The sequence below is a fragment of the Gracilinanus agilis genome, chromosome 4 (genome assembly GCF_016433145.1).
Source record: "Gracilinanus agilis isolate LMUSP501 chromosome 4, AgileGrace, whole genome shotgun sequence".
Lineage (NCBI taxonomy): Eukaryota > Metazoa > Chordata > Mammalia > Didelphimorphia > Didelphidae > Gracilinanus > Gracilinanus agilis.
The window spans coordinates 512,743,697-512,762,576 of record NC_058133.1 but is presented as its reverse complement, the minus strand read 5'-3'; the positions used below and the strand labels follow the sequence as shown (position 1 = coordinate 512,762,576).

General features: G+C 41.1%; 2 protein-coding genes across 2 annotated transcripts in view; one reads left to right on the top strand and one right to left on the bottom strand.

Moving 5' to 3' along the window:
- LOC123246891 overlaps positions 1–18,880 on the bottom strand; it is a 220,504-nt gene that overhangs the window by 70,360 nt on the left and 131,264 nt on the right. Inside the window, exon 5 of the mRNA XM_044675672.1 lies at positions 14,787–14,795. Within this exon, the coding sequence (XP_044531607.1) occupies positions 14,787–14,795 (9 nt within the window). The remainder of the gene's footprint in view (positions 1–14,786; positions 14,796–18,880) is intronic.
- Positions 297–14,730, top strand: LOC123244673 (zinc finger protein 665-like; the record flags this gene model as incomplete). Its single annotated transcript, XM_044673198.1, has 6 exons — positions 297–485; positions 7,769–7,895; positions 10,545–10,637; positions 12,653–12,936; positions 13,021–14,262; positions 14,515–14,730. Coding segments are annotated over exons 1-6 (2,151 nt in total), but the record flags the coding sequence as incomplete, so codon positions are not given.

Genomic DNA, 18,880 nt, shown 5'->3' with positions numbered 1-18,880 from the left:
ATAATCAGGTAGTTGGTATATATCTTACAGCTCTATTCAGTAGTTGATGATGTGGTAATCAATGAAGAGAGGATACAGGTAACTTGAGCAGGTTGGTTGGCCTGCCCATCCAGCCCCCGGGGTCCCCTTCTCACAACTGAGACACAGTTTGATTCAGCTCCTGCCTTTTCATAGTGCTGGCAGCAACTGTCTTTTGTGCCTGGCTCATGGCATCTGGGTAAGTTCTGAATTCCAAACTGCTGGTTGTCACTCATCCTGTTCCCCATTTTTTAAAAATCAGAAATCGATATTACAGAATGCAGATGGGCTTGGGGCTGAGGGTACTAGTGAGGGCTTTGACTAGGAGCCACAAAGCAGGATTGGCCTATTCTAGGACTTCTTTCTCCTTATCCAGCTCTGTTTTTCCAGGTACAGCTCTTCCCCAAGTCAGCAGCCTAGAGGAGAAGGAGGGAGGCACATCTGGTGTCCTGGCTGCCAGGTTTCAGGTAAGTTCCTGTTACTCTCTTTCTCCTTTGTCCTGTCTCCTCCCCTCGCCTCTCTTTGCTAACATTTCTTTCCTGTCTTCAGTGGTCTCTGCTCACTCAAATCCAGGTAGGGACCTGAGCCTCAGAATTTCATTCCTAGAATCTCTGGCTATTCTGATTGTTGTTGTATGGATCATGAGAGCCACAGTCTCTTGGTAATGTAAAGCCATGTTGGGAAGCCTATGACATGGATGTCAGCACATGGGGGAGAGGGCTGTTTCCTTCACCCTTTCCACCACCCCAGAGGACACTCACCCCTTCTCTGAGCAGCCCACTGGGAACACTTCTTTCCTTCCCTGACTGGGGTAAGGGGACAACTCAAATGAGGTGTGAGGGTTGCCATTTGGGCACATAGCCTCCAAAGGTTCGCCATCACTGGTTTTTAGAACGATTGTGTACAATTTTGAGGTTTTTGATAACTATACAATATCTGTGTTAAATGAGTCTCACTGTAATGCAGAGGAATGGTGGAATTTAGACACCAAAATTGGGATGATACCAAAGATGACTCCCAGCTGTGAAGGTATTTGTAACTTCAATTTAGTTCAGGAAACATTAGGGTCCTACTATGTTCCAGACCCGAGTATAGAAAGTTAAAAGGAAATGGTCCTTGACCTCAGAACCCTTAAATTCTACTGGAGACAAACAAAAGGGTCATAAGGAAGAGTGCTGAAGGAAGAGGAGAAGGGAAGGCTGTGTCAGCTGTAAAAGTCATCAAGATCTAATCCAAGATACATATGGAGCTTATTGACATTTGTGGGAACAATAGCCATTTCCAATTGATATAAATAAAAGTCAATATATATGAACAAGCAGATTTCATTTAAAAAAAGATTTTTTAACCAATTACATGTCATAAATTTCCAAAGTGATATGGAGTGAAGAGTGCAGAATCAGAGCACTTTATACCAGGACAACAGTATTGTAAGAAGAAATAGCTTCACCAGACTTGAGGACCTAATTCAGCAGGATGATGAAGCCATGATTCCTGAGGATTAATTATGAACCATGTGGCCTCCCTCCTGCTAGAGAGGGAGATGATGTCCCTGAAGAACTTTGTTTTGTTGACTGTGTATTTATTTTAAAATTTTGTCTTTTTCATTTGGGAACGAATGTTAGAATGGAGTGAGGAAGGCAGGAGAAAGGAAAAAAGAAAGAATGGAGTCTTGGGAAAGTTTTTAAAATTCATTGAAAAAAGTCAAGAAGTAACCAAAGCACATTGTGTCAGACAGCTTTGAAAGTGGCATATTGAATTTATTATATAGTTTTAAAAAAGCAACATAATCGAGATTGGCCGTTTTATTTAGAGAGAAGTCATCATTCCATTTGATATTTGTTAAATTAAGAGTTTTAAAAAAATCTTTAAAAATCAAATGAAGATGAGAGGGAAGGAGAAAGATAAGGCTGGAGAAACAGAAATTATCCCTTGGTGCTTTGTGGAGTTGCCATTATGGAATTTCATGGTTAATTCTCAGACTTCCATTTGGGGTAGGCCATGAAGAGGCAAGAAATGCTGAGATTTTGGCATCCAGGGTAAGAAAAGGCCTCAAGTTCATGTTATACAAGGATCCAGTGAACTGACAAGATATGTAAGCAAGAGACCATGAGAGAGAGCTGGTCCAGCCTGTTTGGTTGTCAGGGTGATGAGACTAGATCTCTTCTGCTTCACACAATAAAATAGGCTTCTCAGAAATTTGTAGTCATTGAAAGAAGCAAATCAATGGTTAACATGTCAGAAAGCTTCCTCACTTTAGGCTATAGAAATGGGAAGGGACTGCCTCAAGGGGATGGCGGGTTCTCCCTTCCCAGAAATCTTTGATCACTTTGTTAGGGAAATGACTGAATTAGGGATTCTTGGTTTTGGGTTGGACTAGGTGTTCTGGAAGGTTCTTTCAACCTCTGTGATTCTGTGCTTGTGAATAGTCTGTGAGTTTAATTGTACACCCTTATTTGGCTTGAAAAACCATCTTTGATTAGTATCAGTCCCACCCTTTCTTTTCTGGAAGTCTGAGAAAGAGAGAGGTGACTGTTTAAGCTCTCCATCTGAGAGTTGGTGTGGGCAGCTGATGATAAAAAGTAGACATAAGAAAGTTAAGAAGGTTTGTATTTAGGGAGGCTGAAGAAGAAAAACTTTTCTACTTAATAGTTGTTGTTTTACTGAGTCCTTTTCCCTTGAGCACTGTTATAAAAATAAAACAATGTAGATTGATAAGAGAGGGTGGGTAAACTAAACTGGATACTACCACTGGTAATTGTGTGACCACAGTGGAGTCCAGATAGGTGGCTAGCGCAAGATCAACTGAGACTTGCCACCTAGCTAGATGATGTCATACCTCCCTCTTTTATAACAGTGCCCAGGCAGAATCCTTCAGGTCAATGGATGGTATCCCTTCAGGTCCTACCTGGGGTTGATTGATAATGGATATTGGGCTCTATTAGCTTTGGTAATGGTTTATCTGACTGCGTATCTCCCTTCCCAGAAAAGCTATGAAATAACCACTCCAGGAAGGTACTTGAAAGGCTTTATCTATATTTATAGCAAAGAGGGGTATTGGGAATGGATAGAGGAATTGGGAAACCCTAACTAATTTGATAATAATAAACCCTCAGAGCTGTAGGCAGGTAATCGATTCTGGTAGTTAGCTCCTCTGCCTCAGCCTGGCCACAGCCAAACCAGAGTAAGCAAGCTGCTGCTTGATGTCTTTCAGCTTCCTCTTCTTCCTTATGTTATGCCTGTACAGCCTTCAGGTATCCACTCCTTTCCACCCACTTCTTCTTCTCCTGCCCACTTCCTGGATCCCTCTCGGGCCCTGGGAAACCTAGATAACTACAGATGATTTGATTTCCTAATATCTAGGGCAGTAGAATCAGAAGAGTGATGGTTTGGGTACAGGTTTACAATGTTGTTCAGGTATAAGACAGGAAGATCTTGCAAGGTTGAGCCAAGCAAGTCACCAATCCCAAAAAACCAGGATCCACAGATCTGAAGTCCAAGGGAAGGAAAGGAACCAAAAGTGAGGGCTGCCAGAGTATTTATACCCCCCTGGGCCAACCGCTCTCTCCCCTGTCCTCACGGCCCCTGGGAACATTCCAAGATCCAACAGACCTCACCAGTCAATCAAGGATGAGACTCTCTGCTCCCAGAGTTTCAATATAACAGCACCACAGGGGGCAGCAGGGAGCTTGTCTGTGAAACCTAACACAGAAAGCAGACTTTGTAGAGAGAGAGAGGGAGAGCTGCTTTAAACTCTCACAAGATTTTACAAGTTACTTTAGGAATTAGTATGTATTTAAGGTTCATCATTTTAGAAATAGGCTTAGTAAGTTAGAGGGTTAAATTTAGACAGATAATATGATAAGTGTATGGTCTATGTATGTAGAGGACGAAGCAGTCCCTTCTGAGACAATTGGGGGAGGGTGTTATTTAGAAGAAATATTAGTTTTTAGGAATTATATAGGAGACCTCCTAATGCTATTCCTCCTTTCTATTCCTCTACTTACTACTGAGAAGAAATAAATAAGCATTATTTAGTAAGCTGCCTCAAGGCTTCACTCCACCATCTGTGTAGTAATTTGCCTCCAGCTTTAGTCTGATCACTATAAGTTTAGATTTTCATTAATTACATTTGACCAGCCAGCCTGTTATATAAGACAAGTTTTATTTTCACTTATTGCAACTTGCCCAGAGACTGAGTTTGTGTGTCCAACCAGAGAGTTCCAGGAGGAGTGGCAAAAACTCTTCCTAAGAGATGAGACAGAGGAAGCTTGCTTTCTCTTGCTGGAGACTCATTGCTCTCTTGCCTTTCTCTGGAGTGTTTAACACTTGGCATACCGTGGCTTATCTTGTAGCCAGCCACATGTGGGAGCTGATCCAGCTCAACACATACAGTGGCATAGAATTAGGGGTCTGCCAGATGAGCGTGTGCTCTGTCTTTTTAGCTAACCGTTACTAATAAATAATGATAAATTAATTTACAGTTTCTAGAAAATTTTAATCATAATAATAGAAATAATCAATTGAGGAAGAATCAGTTACAGATAGGTTGCTATGACCACTTAATTCAGATCATTCTGAGAGGTTTTGTGGTGGAACAAAAATGAGGAGAACAAATTGACCACATCTGTTACAGATGTTTCTGTTCCTTTCTGTTTCAGCCATTAGTCATATTGGAGTCATCACATTGGCACCTCCAGCCTTGCAGATAGCAGCCTTGCACTGCTCCAGGGAAGGTGGAAATTAAAGAAAACAAAGGCCAGAAGTACAACTGGAAGAGACCAAATAGGAGGCCTAGGCCTAGGTCTATACATTTCTCAGGGCATCAAAATCCTGATAAAGAGCATTTTTGTTCTGTAATTAATTTTTTCCCAATTACATGGGAAAACAATTTTTTACATTTATTTTTAAACATTTTGAGTTCCAAATTCTCTCCCCTTCTCTCCCATCTGAATCAGATGGCAATTAATTTGTTACAGGTTATACATGTTGGAATGGAGTGAGGAAATAAAAAGAAAAAATGGGGACGTTGATAAGTTTTTATAATTTGCAGAAAAAAGTAAAGAAGTAACCATAGCAAAACAGGACAGCTTTGAAAGTGGCATGTTGAATTTACTATATATTTAAAAGAAAAGGAATATAGTTCTATATTAATCAGTTGTGGAAGAAAGTATGTAAAAAAAATAAATTCCTCAAGATAATCAAGGGTAAAATGGTAAACATCAATCTGCATTCACTCTTCTATCAGTTCTTTCCCTGGAGGTAGATAATATTTTTCATCATAATTCTTTTGTAATTTGGATATTTTTTTTTTTTAAACCCTTACCTTCCGTCTTGGAGTCAATACTGTGTATTGGCTCCAAGGCAGAAGAGTGGTAAGGGTAGGCAATGGGGGTCAAGTGACTTGCCCAGGGTCACACAGCTGAGAAGTGGCTGAGGCCAGATTTGAACCTAGGACCTCCCGTCTCTAGGCCTGACTCATTCCACTGAGCTACCCAGCTGCCCCTAATTTGGATATTTTTATTGCGTAGAATAGCTAAATCATTCACAATGGATCATTGTACAATATTGCTCTTACTGTGTAGAATTATATTCAGGTTCTATTCACTTTGCATCAGTTCATGTAGGTCACTCCAGGTTTTTCAGATATTCCTCTGGTCCTCATTTCTTATTGCACAGTAATATTCCACCACAATCATATGCCATAACTTGTTCAGTGTTTCCCCAATTAATGAACATCCTCTTAATGTCCAATTGTGAGAAAAAAGCATTTTCAAGGTATTTTGGATTCTATAATGATGTTAGCACTGAAACAGTATATCCAAAAGACTTCACTTACTACTTAATTCTTCAATTACTTTCCCATTATGATAAGAAAACATACATATAGTGAGGAGTCCCTTTGATGAGAGTAGAAGGGAACAATATTATATCACAAACCACAACTGGACTATCATAGTTGGGTGCAAAGGGTAGAGAGTAATATAAGTCCTTCTGGTTGGATTGTTGTTCATGAAAACTCATTTGATTCTTTATAGAAAATACAACATTCTAAATTCTCCTATTATGTATCCCCTTTGTTTGTGCTAAGATCATGCAAGACTACAGAAGACAAGACTGCAGGATGAGCCCCTGATTTTTTTTTTTTATTTTAAACCCTTAATTTGTGTGTATTGACTTTATAGGTAGAAGATTGGTAAGGGTAGGCAATGGGGGTCAAGTGACTTGCCCAGGGTCACACAGCTGGGAAGTGTCTGAGGTCGGATTTGAACCTAGGACCTCCTCTCTCTAGGCCTGGCTCTCAATCCACTGAGCTACCCAGCTGCCCCTGAGCCCCTGATTTTTCATATGAAACAAAGCTTAAAAGAAAGGCCCAATATTTGTGAAAAAGACTTGGGAAATTTCTTTAAGAAGAAAGGGGAATGAGAGATGGAATGGTTCTAGGCTATATTTATACCTTTGGGGAATATACATCCAGAGGAAGACTCACAGCACATGGGTGAAAGCTCTTCTGTAGGTTATTCTGTTAGCATTTAGACAAGAGTAACCCAATCTGAGAAGAATGGGTGGATTATAATCTCTACTCTTCCAGAGAGTCCTCAACTCCAAGATCACAGATTACACATTATAGATAGCTAATAATTATTACACATAGAGACCTGAGTTTTATTTTAGGTCTGTTCTGTATTAACATTTGACTTTCTGACCAATGAGAGAAAGACACATACCCTTAGGAGATGGAATGGGAAGAATGCTTAGCCTTTTAGACTATTTTTTTTTTAATTTTAATTTTGAATATTTTCCCATATTAACATATTTCATGTTCTTTCCCTCTCCCCCAAACCCTCCCAACCCCCTGTAGCCAACACCCAATTCCACTGGGTTTTATATGTATCATTTATTAAGACCTAATTCCATATTATTGATAGTTGGACTAGAGTAATCATTTAATGTCTATATCCCCATTAGTATCCCCATCAGCCCATGTGTTTAAGCAGTGGTTTTTTTACTGCCACACTTCTTCCTCTCAATGTGGATACCATTCTTTCTCATAGGTCCCTCATACTTGTCCTGGATCCTTGCATTGCTGCTATTAGAGAAGTCCATTACATTTGATTGTACAGTGTATCAGTCTCTGTGTACAATGTTCTCCTGGTTCTGCTCCTTTCACTCTGCATCAATTCCTGGAGGTGGTTCCAGTTCACATGGAATTCCTCCAGTTCATTATTCCTTTGAGCACAATAGTATTCCATCACCAACAGATACCACTATTTGTTCAGCCATTCCCCAATGGAAGGACATTCTCTCATTTTCCAATTTTTTGCCACCACAAAGGGCACGGCTATATTTTTGTATAAGTCTTTTTCCTTATTATCTCTTTGGGGTATAAACCAAGCAGTGCTATGCTGTTAGACTATTTGAGGTATTCTGCCTTCTGAGAAAATCAGCCCTGAAGAGACTGATCAGGAATGGGGAATGATTGCTAGAGAGGTAGAAATGAATATTTGGAGTATGTCGGGTGATATTTGCATTGTCTATCTTAAGTGGAAGGTGAAGACTGATTCTGTGGTGTGGTTTGGTCCATGAGTAAATTACATGATATTTTGGGAGTTCATTGATGGTAAAAATACTTAGGAAAATCATGCACTGGCTCCTGAGTTCAGTTTCTAGTAAGGCAGAGAGCATGTAGGTAATGAAGAAATATTTTGAGCGGAATCTTCCTGATTAAGCAGGAATGTGTTTCATTCAGGAATCTGTGACGTTTGAAGATGTGTCTGTGGAGTTCAGCCGGAAGGAGTGGAGACTTCTGGATCCTGCCCAGAGGGCCCTGTACAGGAATGTGATGTTGGAGAACTATGAGAACCTGAACTCCATAGGTGAGCTAAAGCAGCCCCTGTGACTCAGTGTCAGTGTATTTTAGTTTTTGCAAGCTCATTTGCTGTAGGCTAAGAAGGTCTAAATAAAATTTGTCTCATTTGATAAGAACACTTAAGGCCACACATCCTAAAGGGAGAATCCTGTAATAATTAAAATTAAATTATGAGGCTGCTGGTAGCTTTATAACTTTATTAAATCGTAGTAGTACTAGTAAAGAGAGGGAATTGTAGGAAAGAGGTGGAAAGTTACTTAGCTTTCTACTCTATTGGCCGCCATGATGGATTGAAGCTGAGCAAGGACAAGAGTTCCTCCAGGTTCCATGCTTCAGCCAGAAGACTCCAAAGGCCTCCTCTTCTTCCATTTATAAGCTGTTTTCTCCACCCACTTGCTCTCACACATCACCTCTCAGGAACCAATCATAGTTTCTTAATTTGCTTGGGCTGCCCAGGGGGCACTGCTTGTCTCATTGGTGGGTCTTTCACGAATAGGGGAGATGTGGATGTGCTTGTAGGCAGTGAGGAAGTGGACAGGGAGTGACTGAAGCTAAGTGGAAAGTCTGCAGGTGAACAGAGGACATAATGGGATCACTTGTGCACCTGGAGTGGTCAGCCTTGTTAGGGAGAAAGGCCACCTCGTTATGGGAGGTAGAGGTGAAAAGAGAGATGGTGTTAGAAGGCATCTGAGTGATGCGAGGGGAGAAGAGAGGGAGCTCTGGGTGAATAGCCTAGTTTTTTTAGTAAACAACTGGGCAAAGTTCTGAGCTGAGGCAGAAAAGGATTTGTATAATCTCCATTGGTGAGTGGGATAGTGAGTCACTGAGGGAAGTATAAGAGGGTTGCATGGGAGGGGTGGGGGGGCAAGAGGGAAATAGGTTTGAAGCATTTTGGAATCTCCTGCCTGTCTCTCTAACCTTCCAAAATGCTTCAAACCTCTATCCGTCTTACAGGGGTAGCTGGGAGGCTCAATGGATTGAGAGCCAGGATTTAGAGACAGGAGGCCTTAGGTTCAAATCTGGCTTCAGACACTTCCTAGCTGGGTTACCTTGTACAAGTCACTTAACCCTCATTAGCTAGCCCTTATAACTCTTCTGCCTTGGAACCAATACACAGTATTGAATCTAAAACAGAAGGTCAAGGTTTAAAAAAAGAGAGAGAGGTTTGCCTAGATATACCCAGGGTCCAGGTAAGAGGATGTAACATCAATTTGTAGTGGATCCAGTCAGCACAGTTTTGTGATTTTTCTCCAGCTTTGTTCAGCTGCAGGTGAGTAGGAGTGAGGGCACTGGAGGGTGAGAGGTACCAAGGCTGAGGCTTGGCAGCATGAGATCAGCTCCAGGATTAGGAGCCAATGGGCTGGAGAGAAGAGGATGAAGTAAAATCAGACTGTTCCCTGGAGTCAACATGGGGAAGGACAGAGAGTGAGTGAGTGCAGGGAGGATTGCCTGGGAGAGAACTGAGGGATGGGAATGGAGGTCATGGTGAGGACAAAGAATGGGGACCACAGATGGGCATCCTAGAGGGAAAGGGGGATGTCAGGGCTCTCAAGCATGGAGGTAGTGCATTTGTGGGTGACAGCAAGGTCAAGGGTCTGACCATGTTTGTGTGTCCTCAGGTGGGCAGGAGAGAAAGACTGAGCCAGGCACTGAACTCACTGTGGAAGGAGGGGAAGGGCCCAGAGGTCAATAGACAAACAGCTGCCAAACCTTAGATTGGATGGTAGATTTGTATTGAATGAACTTCAAAGGAGGAGAGATTAGTGAGTGATGGTGGCAGAGGGAGAGCTTTGAGTGGCACTGGGAAAGGGGGAGGAACCCACCTCCTCCCCTTAACCTGTCAGGGCCTGAGTGAAAGTGCAGCCAGTGCCTGACTGGGCCCATTTGGTATGAGAGGTTTTCCCTCTCATTTTTTGTCAGCAGGAGGCCTGAGCATGGAGTCTGTGGAAGGAGTGCTAAGGAGAAAGTAAATGGAAAGAAAGAAAAGAAGATCTCTTAAAGATGCTTTTGAAATGAAATGAAATGAAACAGAAAATCAGAACCAGAAGGCATTGCTGACCAACAGGAGAGCCTTTAGTGTTACATGTGAATTTATTGTATTTTTTAAAAAGGAAAACTGTCCATTATAGAGATTCAAATTTTCCTACTCAGCCCTCTGTGTTCTTCTTTGTTCATGGCGACATTTGTTTTAGTTTGTATTGATTATGTTTGGAATTTTTAAATTGGGGGGGAATGTGTATTGTCCAAATTATGATATCCCTTTGGATAGCTAGCCTTTATGTACCTGGAATTTTGACCAATCTTCCCTTGAATTGCAAAAGAGAGACCCTCTATGTTTTCTTAGAGGCCTGATTTTCCATTTCTTCTTGACTGATCATTTGTAGACTGAAGACTGAGGGTTCTGGAACACTGTATATTATGTCAGCCTTTTTGACATACTCATTGATTTTACCAAATTTTTTTATATTCCTCTTTTTCATTAAAATTTCTTTTTTCTTATAAGGAATTACTCTCTGATAGGGAGAAAGAGTTGGAACATTATGAGAAACTGAGGTGTTCTGAAAACTGAAGAAACTCATAAAAAATTTTATTTTAAAACCTTTAAATTCTCAGATAGCTCTTTGACCTCAGCCCTTTTTTTCTCTCCCTGTTGCAGGGATTCCCGTTTCCAAACTAGATTTGCTCTTCCTGTTAAAGAGACAAGATGTACGGAATCAAGAGGGAGAAGCTGGGACAGGCACTTGTACAGGTGAGTAGTTGAAAAGCAGGGTAAGGTCAGTGCATGTGACATCTCCTGTTCCACTTCTGGAGTGCCATCTCCAGGTTTAAGCACTGCTTAGCATTACTCCTAATTGTCATAGCTGTATAAGAAAATGTCTATTTCTCTGCTGCTCCATCAGCATTAAATTTTATACCTCTCCTTGTAGTTTAATGGTCTTGATGGGATCAGTCCTGGGTCTAGGCAATTGGTCAGTACGCATTGATTAAGCATCTCCTATGGTCTGATCCTGAGGATAGAAGGATGATCGGGATCCAAATCCCCTAAATAATTTACTTCACCCAAAGGGAAGGGAAGAGACAGGCCATGCTCTCAGGAAGCTCAGAATCAAGTGTAAAACTTAGAAATGGTTTGAGAAGCAGCAGCAGATCATGAACCATGGCAAGTCATGGCTTCAGGATACCAGAAACCAACTCCTTGCACAGCATATAATCCAAGAGATAGGTAGGGGAAAATGCCTGCAGCTGTCCACCAAAAAACAAACATTATCCAGTACCCAGGGCTGTCTTGAGAAATATTGTCTTCAAGCTTCTCCAGTCTCAAAGATCCCGAGCTTATGGAGTCACTGCTGGCTGGACTTCTGTTCCAAACCTCTCTCCAACCAGCAATGACAGTTTTTTCCCTCTCTACTCTCTCTTCCCCTGCATTCCATTCAGAGAAAGCTGAAAAAGAAGAACTGGATAGGTTAAGAAAGGAAAAAACTGAATTAGAGGAGAAGTTAAAGAAAAAGGTGAATTACAAAAACGAATAAAAGACCTGAAAGACAGACAGAAGTCATAGCTCCTTTAAAGGAATCCATGAAGCAACAAATGGCTTGTTCTTTTTGTGGGAAACAAGCTTGTGTAGCTATGAGTTGTAGAAAGAGAAACAGAAGCTAGAGAAATAATAATAATAACAGATCCTCCAACATTTAATATGCTGGTCTCCCAAAGAATCAAAGGGGGGTAATCACGTGAAGAAAAGTTACACCCCTCTCCTAGGGTCACACATGGGATGTTGTCCTGCCTGGAACCCTATATCCCCACAGCTACGCCACTTATGTCACCTAGGCTTTTCCTTCTTTAAGTTCTCCTCTAATTCAGTTTTTTCCTTTCTTAACCTATCCAGTTCTTCTTTTTCAGCTTTCTCTCTATTTCACCCTTCACAGCCCTCAAAGACATATGCTGCTGTCCTCTTTAGCTTTTGGGCCAATCTGGGCAATTGTTCTTAAAGTAGTCTTTAATATCTCAGGAAAAATACTTTACAAAATGAATCCTTATACGTCTGACATCTATCCCTCTGGAGACATCCATGCCAAGTTACCTACACTGTAGTTCAACCGTGATAGAATTGTCGTAGAACTGAAATGGTCTCTCATTCTCTTCCTGTCTGAGGTCATCAAATTTAGTCCAGTTACTTGGCCAACATACTGCATCATCACTTTGAGACCCTTTCACAATGGAAAGGATTGTATTCTTTTCACCATCACCATCTGTTAACAGATTGTGAAGTAATTCTGTAATGTCTATCCCTTCGTGGTTGCCCAAAATGTAATCATTAAAATTAGGAGACTGGCCATAAATTAATATTTTATTAATCAAAGGTAGTGGGGGAAAAAGAAAAATGGAAAAATAAGAGCAAGAAATATAAAAATACTTACCTTATTGCTTCATTTAGCTGGCTATTCTATAGCCTCCATAAGGGTCACTAGCCACCCTCACAGGCAGGTCTGGTTAGGAACAAACACCGAAGAGAAAAGGTTTATCAAATTTATTCTCCACTCATTAACTCTCACACATGACATCTCCAGAGCCAGCTATGCTTTCTAATTTGCCTGTGTCACCCAGTGGGACTGTGCAGGAGAAGATTACCCAGCCTCCTGTCTTGTGAGAGTCTTGACTCCATTGCTGCCTTTTTCCTACTACCATTCTAGCCTCAGTGGCAGTTAAGGACATATATATGTCTAGGTGAATATGCATGTATGTTTTATTGTTTGTTTCTTTCAGAAGGAAAAATAAGGCTTGAAGTGAAAGAGATTACTGCAGAGCTAAGCCTTTCTAGGGAAGAAACTCAGAAGCAAAGATCCATAGGTGATGGTGCCTGCAATTCCACTTCGAGAGAAAACTTTGATGTTCATCAGAGAATCCATACTGGAGAGAAACCTTACAAATGTAATCAATGTGGTAAAACATTTGCACAGAGAGCTGCTCTTACTGTACATCAGAGAATCCACACTGGAGGGAAACCTTACAAATGTAATCAATGTGGTAAAACATTTGCACAGAGAGCTGCTCTTACTGTACATCAGAGAATCCACACTGTAGGGAAACCTCATAAATGTTTTCAATGTGGAAAAACTTTCCATAAGAAAAAGGTACTTCGAGTGCATCAGAGAATCCACACTGGAGAAAAACCTTATAAATGTAATCAGTGTGGAAAGGCTTTTCCATACAAGATCAGTCTTACTGTACATCAGAGAATCCACACTGGAGAGAAACCTTATGAATGTAATCAATGTGGAAAGGCTTTTTCATACAAGACCAGGCTTACTGTACACCAGAGAATCCATACTGGAGAGAAACCTTATGAATGTAATCAGTGTGGAAAGGCTTTTTCAGTCAAGGCCAGGCTTACTGTACACCAGAAAATCCACACTGTAGAGAAACCTTATAAATGTAATCAATGTGGAAAGGCTTTCAAACAAAAGTACCTTCTTAATCTACATCAAAGAATCCATACTGGAGAGAAACCTTATGAATGTAATCAATGTGGAAAGACATTTAAATCTAAAAATGGTATGGTTAACCATCAGCGCATCCACACTGGAGAGAAACCTTATGAATGTAATCAATGTGGAAAGACATTTAAATCTAAGAATGGTATGGTTACACATCAGCACATCCACACTGGAGAAAAACCTTATGAATGTGATCAATGCGGAAAGTCTTTTACAGCAAAGTCTGGTCTTACTGCACATCAGAAAATCCACACTGGAGAAAAACCTCATGAATGTAATCAATGTGGAAAGGCTTTTATACAGAGGGCCAGGCTTACTGTACATCAGAGAATCCACACTGGAGAGAAACCTTATGAATGTTTTCAATGTGGAAAAAGTTTCCATGAGAAAGAGGTACTTCGGGTGCATCAGAAAATCCACAGTGGAGAGAAACCTTATGAATGTAATCAGTGCGGAAAGGCTTTTTCTGACAAGGCCAGTTTCACTGTACATCAGAGAATCCATACTGGAGAAAAACCTTATGAATGTAATTATTGTGGAAAGGCATTCAGATGTAAAAAGGGTATGGTTAAACATCAGCGCATCCACACTGGAGAGAAACCTTATGAATGTGATCAATGTGGAAAGTCTTTTACACATAAGTCTTCTCTTACTGTACATCATGGAATCCACACTGGAGAGACTCCTTTTGAATGTAATCAATGTGGAAAGGCTTTCAGATGTAGGGTTGTTCTTAATGTACATCAGAGAATCCATACTGGAGAGAAACCTTATGAATGTAATCAATGTGGAAAGTCTTTTACACATAAGTCTTCTCTCACTCTACATCAGGGAATCCACACTGGCGAGAAACCTTATGAATGTAATCAATGTGGAAAGGCATTTGGAACTAGGGAATATATGGTTAGACATCAGAGCATCCACACTGAAATGAAACCTTATGAATGTAATCAATGTGGAAAGACATTTAAATCTAAGAACGGCATGGTTACACATCAGCGCATCCATACTGGAGAGAAACCTTATGAATGTGATCAATGTGGAAGGTCTTTTACACAGAAGTCTTCTCTTACTTTACATCAGGGAATCCACACTGGAGAGACTCCTTTTGAATGTGATCACTGTGGAAAGGCTTTCAGACTTAGGGAATTTCTCAAAATACATCAAAGAATCCATACTGGAGAGAAACCATATAAATGTAATCAGTGTGAAAAGGCTTTTATAGACAGGTCCAGTCTTAATGTACATCAGAGAATCCACACTGGAGAGAAACCTTATGAATGTAATCAATGTGGAAAGGCTTTTACACAGAAGTCTGGTCTTACTGTACATCAGAGAATTCATACTAGAGAGAAATCTTATGACTCTAATCAGCGTAGTAAAGTCCTCAGTCAAAAGTCAACAGTTATTTCCTCTTAGCCACTGCCAAGTCAGCAAACAGCATTCCTTGGTGGCAGCTGTGTCTACCCCTGCAATACCTTTGGGAGCTTTTGTGTTGCTAATGATATTGGAGTCAGGCTGCTGATTAAAGGAATATTTCAGGGGCCCTCCACTGGCATTGGACTTGGGACCTTAGCACATTGATCAGACATGATTCCAGGCTGTTCCTAATGATGGAGGAGCACATGAATAGGAGCAATACTGCCGTCTCATTTGGAAGTAATCCATGGCTAAGATTTGCATAATTCCAGCTGACTCCCTTTCTTGTTCCCTATGAAATCATTGACCAAGTTCATGAGTATGATTACCACTTCAGTTTAGGAAGATTAGAAACAGAGACTCCTTGGTGTCTCATAGCATGAGACTTCAGGAACCTAGAAAGGAACTTCCATGATCTTCAGAGTTAGGTCTAGTGTCATGGGAAATTTGTAGATAATGACTTATTATAGTTAGTGCAAAAGCAGACCAAGCAAAACCTGGCTGAAGCTGAACATTCCAAACCTGGAATGTGGCAGGTGCTTATCCAGAGTGACTGAGAAAAAAGCTGACAGTTTACCTTTGGGAATGAGTTGTGGAGTTAGAGGTTTTTGCTACTGACCAGCAAGCCTGTGGATTTTATACTGGGATCTTGGACAGTGGAGCTAACCTTGGATTTACTGAGAGACCTTCAAGCAAGATCAAGGAATTACTAGGTAGAGACAGGTGTTTTTCTGGGCTGGTGGACAACCACAGAAAACCCTATTCTCCCTAGTTCCTATTGGAGTAATTTGCTGATTACCTGGAGTTTCCTGAGACCTGATCCATCTTGAGACTATCCAGTGGATTTCTCCCTGGGATTCCCATTTATCCCCTGCCTTAACAGCCCTTCCAAGATGGCTCCTTATAGATAGTGTTAGAGAACCCTTTTTCCCTATCCAACATTCCCTGGCAGTTACCCATATACTGAAGTGACAGTTGATCCTCTTACCTCCTTTCCTGCCCTAGTTAACTATTCTAATCCTTATATATAAGCTTCCTGGACTTCTCCTTCCCAGTCTACAAGAACCCACTGTTAAGTTAAACTGTTTCCCTGGCTGTATTTGGTTTCTGGAATTTGTTATTTTCCCAGCTAAGTGTGATAGTTTCTTACCTCTTCCAAGTCAGCTCTGGGCTAGCTTTGTCCCAGCTGTACTTGTGTTTTCCCTTCTAATCCCCTACCTATTCCTTTACTCCCCAGTTACTTATTTCACTAGTCATTTAAAGGTGATTAGGTACAAGAAAAAGACAGTCACATGCTGAAGTCAGAATGTGCATTGACTACTAGGAAAGATACCAGAATGGAGAATGGAGATAGAGACTGGGGCCTAGTATGGGCCCTGGCCCAGTCTGTTAGTGAATAAATATTAATGAAGCACCTATTATATTGTAGGCACTGAGGATACAAAGGAAAGCAAAAGATGGTCCCTGTTGTCAGAGCTTAGAATCTAGTATACAAACAGTGGTAGTTCAAGAAGAAGTAACAGATCATGAACCTCACTGTTAAATGATCCAGGGAAAAGAGGGTGTTTTGGGAATGGAAATACATTTAAACAGGGAAATAAGTGAGTAGAGCTCCTGAAAGGCTTCTGGGGTCAACATGAGTTGCAGGTCCTGATTAAACAACAAATCTGGACCCAGAGCCATAGACAAATCCAATCTCTAAGCTACACAGGACAAGAGTTTCCAGCAAAGCAATCTGGTTTTCCCACATGTTCTAAATATGCTTTAAGGAGAAGATGTCCACAAATGCATACCACACCTCAACGGCATCATCCTAGAGTTAGGTTGGCTCCAGAGCTCCCTCCTGAATTTCACAGTTTGGGTTTTCCATATAAGATCTCAGAAATGAGAGAAGTCTAAGGAAGGGCTTTCTAAAGGTGTCAGAAATAGATCCAAACTTCTGGCTCTGCTCCTTTCGCTCTGCATCTGTTCCCGGAGGTCTCTCCAGTTCGCCTGGAACTCCTCCAGTTTATTATTCCTTTTAGCACAATAGTATTCCATCACCCGCATATACCACAGTTTGTTCAGCCATTCCCCAATTGAAGGACATCCCCTCCTTTTCCACAAACTACTCTTAATATGGCATGTGGCTTCATTTTTTTTAATGGCTGTTAATAAATCTTTAAAAACCATAATATTTTTAAATCTATCCTTTTATATCCATTTTATTTCTTAAACAGCCTAGGTGGGAGGTGGTTTTCTGGGGGCTGAGGGACCTACAAAGTAAAATCTGGTGAGTTTCCTGAGACTTCTGTGAAAATAATCTTATCACTTGATCTCTATTGGTTCCTGATCACACTCACAAATATAAACAACAGTTTCTTCAGTTTGGCCAGAGGTGTCTGAAGTCCTGTGGGGAGCCGACCCCTGGGACCAACAGAACTGGCCTTGGAAATTGCCTTTCCATATTCCCCAATAGTAACAATTCTAGTTGTAGCAGTTTTATTTGGGGATTGGGTCAGAGAAGCTGGGATTTGGGGGGAATGCAGAAGAATCTCTGCAGGTACCCTGCCCAGTCAAGGATTGAAAGGAGATTTAGGGAATCACCTGCACTCTTTTTTCATGACACCCTCATCTTACATCCCTTGATTATTTTGTTCCTGTAAATAAGCCCTATCAGTTTGATTCTAGTCAGATCTGAATAACTCTGTTGGGGGGAGACAGAATGTGAGGGTTGAGGAAGGAAGGATAGCAGACCTTCATTTTCAAACCTGATTCCAGCTGGGGATTTCGGGTGGGAGACTTCATTGAGTAGTGTCTGGCACGAATATCTTATTGGGGTCCCACTTTTTCCCCCAGGAGGAAAAGACATTCCTTTAACTTTTCTACCCTGGCAGGCACATCCAGAGATCCCGATTTTGTGGAAGATGTCCCTTCCAACTTCTTGAGGCATCCCTCCCCGTTTAAAAAATAGGAAGCTAGCACCTGGATGAATTCTCACTACCAACAAAGACCTGGGTTGGTGGGACTCTCCACTTTTCCTATGCAAATTCTCCAAGCTTAAGATGTCTCCCCAAGGCTACAGGTTAGTGAATTTACCTGAAATCACTCCCCACAACACCCCACAAATTTAAAGGAGAAGGCCCCAATCCTATTGAAAGCAACTATTTGCTTTTATGACTAAAATATGTGAATTAACCCCGGGTAGAGCACTTATTGGGGTCTCACTGGTTCCCCCGGGAAGAGAAGACATTTCATTAACTTCTCTACCCTGGCAGGCATGTCCAGAGATCCCCATTTTTCCAAGAATCCCCATTTTGTCTCCCTAGTAGGGAGAGGTGGTGGTGAGGGAGAAGTAGCCCTTATACATCAACTAGGGGTTTATCAACTATACCCCCATCCTCTTCTTACATTACCCTCCTTGAATTAACCAGGGCTAGAGCATTTATGTAAATTTTTTGAATTATATGGCCATATTTTCAGCTTTTAAAGCCTGGGTAGATTTTTTTTCTCCTTTTTTCTCATCAGAGCTAGGGAAGTATAACAATCACTGCTACTGCCACTTTTTCAGCCTCCAACTAGAAAAAGTCTTAAGTCACTATTCTTTTTCAGCCAGTCCAGCCAGGAAAACAAAAACTCCCCCAAAAACATTGTGAGTTTCAAACAGATTTTGTACTTGATGGTGGTCAGGGATAGAAGTTTTTTTAAAGGATATATACATTTTATTGCTTATAATATGAATAAAGTCATTTTAAGTGATTTTAGGGTTTCTGCTTAAGGACATTGAAGCCCTGATTGGCTTGTCTTGGGCTCCCAATGGTCCATTTCAGAAATTTGAAATTGGAGAAGGAGCTAAAATAGGTCCCTGAATCTTAAGAGTGTTAACTATAAACCAGGACCTCATAACCATGCATCCAGTACCTCCAGGATTAGTCTACCATCCTTCTAGTTAGAGTTAGGGAATAGGATAGGGATAGAATCTTCAGAAGAGGAATCTTAGTCCTCAGAAGGATAGGCTTTGGGAATCCAGTTGTCTCAGAAAAAGTTATGATGTTGCCCTCTCCTGGGTAGGGATGCCCACAGGACAGAGGGTGCTAGG